Source organism: Petaurus breviceps, unplaced genomic scaffold (genome assembly GCF_028583685.1).
Source record: "Petaurus breviceps papuanus isolate PSGF00001 unplaced genomic scaffold, PetGlider_PUasm1.0 91041, whole genome shotgun sequence".
In the NCBI taxonomy this organism is placed as follows: Eukaryota; Metazoa; Chordata; class Mammalia; order Diprotodontia; family Petauridae; genus Petaurus; species Petaurus breviceps.
In genome coordinates this window covers 13,151,999-13,155,479 of record NW_027187400.1, presented here as the reverse complement: position 1 = coordinate 13,155,479, position 3,481 = coordinate 13,151,999, and the positions used below count along the sequence as shown (strand labels likewise).

At 47.7% G+C, this 3,481-nt stretch overlaps 1 protein-coding gene across 1 annotated transcript in view; it reads right to left on the bottom strand.

Moving 5' to 3' along the window:
- Positions 1-1,801: 1,801 nt before the first annotated feature.
- The window catches only part of CAMK2N1 (calcium/calmodulin dependent protein kinase II inhibitor 1), a 4,646-nt gene continuing 2,966 nt past the window's right edge, over positions 1,802-3,481 (bottom strand). Inside the window, exon 2 of the mRNA XM_069078287.1 lies at positions 1,802-3,293. Within this exon, the coding sequence (XP_068934388.1) occupies positions 3,223-3,293 (71 nt within the window). The 3' untranslated portion in view covers positions 1,802-3,222. The remainder of the gene's footprint in view (positions 3,294-3,481) is intronic.

The following is a 3,481-nucleotide window of genomic DNA, read 5'->3' as shown; positions in this document are numbered from 1 at the left end:
GAGAACCCCCCCTTCCCCCCTCTCCTACAAAGGATTCTTTAGACAGCCCCAACCCCCCCCCCCCCCCCAGTAGATTTCTGCTTAATAAGTAGGAGAGACGAAGTAAATAGAGCACCAGCCCTGAAGTCAGGAGAATCTGAGTTCAAATGTGACCTCAGAAACTTAATACTTACTATCCGTGTGACCTTGGGCAAGTCACTTAACCCCAACTGCCCTGCCTTCCCCCCTCCAAAAAGCAAGAAGAAGAAGGAGGAGGAAGAGGAGGAGGAGGAGGAGGAGGAGAGAAAAAAGAGTCAGGGAATGGTAAAGAGGAAGAAGGTACCATTGGAGAACACAACAGATTCCCCAAGCACCCTGGCTGTAGTGCCAGTGGATTTCTGATTGTCATTCCTATGTTGATTCATCTGATTATACTTGTTATCACTATTATTAACACCCATGACAGTAATAGTAGTGCTTTAAGGTTCACAAAGGCCTTTCCTTTACAAAAGTCCTGCTAGCAATACTACTATCATTATCCCTACTTTACAGATGGCAAAATTGAGGGGAAACAACGTGCCCACACCACCACAGCGAGAACCAGACTCAGCCCAGTTCTCGGATCTTCCAGCTTAAGCCCAGTGCTCTGGATCCCCAGTGACAATTGTTTGAGCAGGCTTTGAGAACCTCAGGGACTGGCCCAGACCCCAGCCAGGAACCAGGTTTCCCCTTTTCCCTCCCCTCCTCCCAGGCCTTGTCTTACCTGATGTCTGAGTCACACAGCTCCTGCTGTCACCATGAGCCATGTGTTGTGACTCCCCAGTCTGACAGTTTTACAACAAACATGTTAAGCTTACAGTTGGCAAAGCTAATGAAAAATCCCAGGGGAAAAAGCCCCTTGGAGTGAGTGATGGCCAAAATCCTTCCCCCTCTGGAAAAAAAATCCCAGAATCCTTTGTACCACCCCACAATTCTTCCCCACCAGGAGGCTAACATTCTTCAGTCCTATCCCCTTGAAGGACCACTTGAGGAGTGAAGGGGCCCTAGGATCAAATCCCTGGTTAGACAATCCCTGGCTATGTACCCCTGGTAAAGTCAGAAATCATCCTGCAGCTCGAAAATGGAGGAGACTAGCATTGTACCATACAGCTCCCTAGGCTGTGTGGAGAGAGACTTTTGCACGAATTGCCATTCCTGTTCTCAGACTCATCCCAGGAGACCAGTTTGCAGAATGCAGGCTCCCGGGTGAGGATCAGAGATGCACACTGACTCAACGGGCCACCGGCATTTTTCATCTCCTAAGCAAATTCTCACACTTCCCCTGAAATTGCTCTGCCAGACTGGCACCTCGGGACCCAGCTCTTGGAAGGTGTCGGAGGGAGACAATGGCTCAGCAGCCACGCCTCAGAGGAGAAACAGGCCGCCTTTTCTCCTGAGCAGGGTGGGGGCTGGGGAGACACAGTACACATGGATTCCCCTGGCCCTACCCCAAAAAAGGGAATGCTAGCCTAGTCCAACAACTGATGGCAGACATTACAAAGAGTGGGGGAGATTCCCCATAAGCAGTCCAACAATGAACAGGCATCCACTGGGGCTCCCAACCTCAGCCCTGGCAAGAAAAGCCCTGCAGAAGCCAGTCTGCCTCATTCCCCATCTGTGATCTCCCAAGAGTGACCACCTAACTGGTTTTTCCACTCTCTCTCTCCCTCCCTCCCTCCCTCCCTTTCCTCCCTCCCTTTCTTCCCTCTCTCCCTCTCTCCCCCACCCACCAGCCTTCCTCTCTCCCCTCCACCCAATGAACCACAGAAACAAGACACCAAAAAAAGGTTAGACACAGGAACAGTCCCTTTTATTGTACATTGCAGAAATAGCCCTGTGTAGTGGTTAACAGTGCACCATATACACAATATTGAATTAAGAAAAGGGAGGGGGGAAGGAGAAGGGGAAGGGGGCAGCTGAAGGAAAGGTGAAAGAAACCTCTTTGAGGTCTGTCATCCAAAGTTGCAAACCCAAAAGAAGAAAACAAAATGGTGAAAAGACCCCCCCACCCCCAGCCCCAGAGCAAGAGGCATCTCTGCAAACATCATGCAAAAAGGAGAACGGTTCTGCCTTAAGAGAAAGCCCGATAAATAACCCAGAAAAGAGAGACTCCGAAGAAGTACTGCTTTACATGGGCTCAGGGAGCACAGAAAGGGGGAACCAAACCAAACTGCCTTTTGGCATTTCCAGGTATTTGGCACTCTCGTGATCACATTTTTGTACAATCCATTCACTGAAGAGGAGAAATCGCCACAACACCGGAAGGAGGGAAGAACGGGGGTCGGGGCGCATACAACAGATAGAAGAAGGCTTTTTTCCCCTTCCTCCTCCCCCCACATATAAAATTCGTCCAAGTGAACTCGAGCCGGATTGCTTGCTAGCAGTCCAGAGAACACAAGCTTCACAGCACATTGAAAACAGAAGAAAACTCTTCCTAGATGGCATTCCTTAGGGAAAGTGGGTTGGTTTTGTTCTGTGGAGCGCACGCACATCCCACCAAGGAAGACCTTCCAAGGTGGCGGGAAAACAAAATAGAATAACTATCTATATATCTATATATATAAGTCATTCTGGTTTTTTTTTTTGTTTTTGTTTTTGTTTTGTTTTACACACATCCAAAGAAATGAATATTTTTGTAAAAATGAAACGGACAGCATTTCACATCTAAGTGCACAGAATCATTTTTGCCAGATGGGAATAATGTAAACAAAGGGCTGACTTTCAGGGCAGCTAGATCAGCAAAGGGGATGCCAGCCCCCCCCCTCCCACCAGGAACCCAGAGGCATTTTGCTGGGCAGGCGGTTGCTGCTGCTGCATTATTTAAAGTGGCTGGAAATCCAGGTCTAGAATTGCGCAATATTCACTGTATATAAAAGGAAACGCATATTAATTTAGACAAACAGCTGCAGCTGATGTCAATTTCCATATGAGTGTGTGTAAATCAATTAATTATTGAATAATTTTTTTTGCTTTTGTTTCTGCAGAAGACCCTAGAGCCTTTCTGTCCTTGCTATGCTCACACCTCTTCTGTCCCCAGGCCTGACACAAGATACAGGTTGGTGGTGTGTCCGCATTGTGGACTGCAGGCTAGAGTAATGAAGGTTTTTTTTTTAAAGTGCTTTTTTTTTTTTTGCCAATAAACTGTGTGAAGTTGCTGTGTTTATTATCATCATTTTCTCCCTTAACTCAGTGTCTTTGGGGGCTTTAAACACCAGGAGGTGCCTTGTCTGTCATATTTTTCAGCACGTCATCAATCCTATCATCTTCAATAACAACTGTAAGGCAGAAAAGAGAGTAAAGAATATAAGCAGGCCTTTTCTCCAGGAGAGGGGAGGGGGGAGGAGGAAAAGGAAGGAGGTCGAGGGGAGGGGGATTCTCCCTCTCCAATAGATACCCACTGGGGCACTGGGCTCCCTTATCTCTAGCTATCTCTTAGCTTTCTTCTTCTGCCCACAAACCTCTG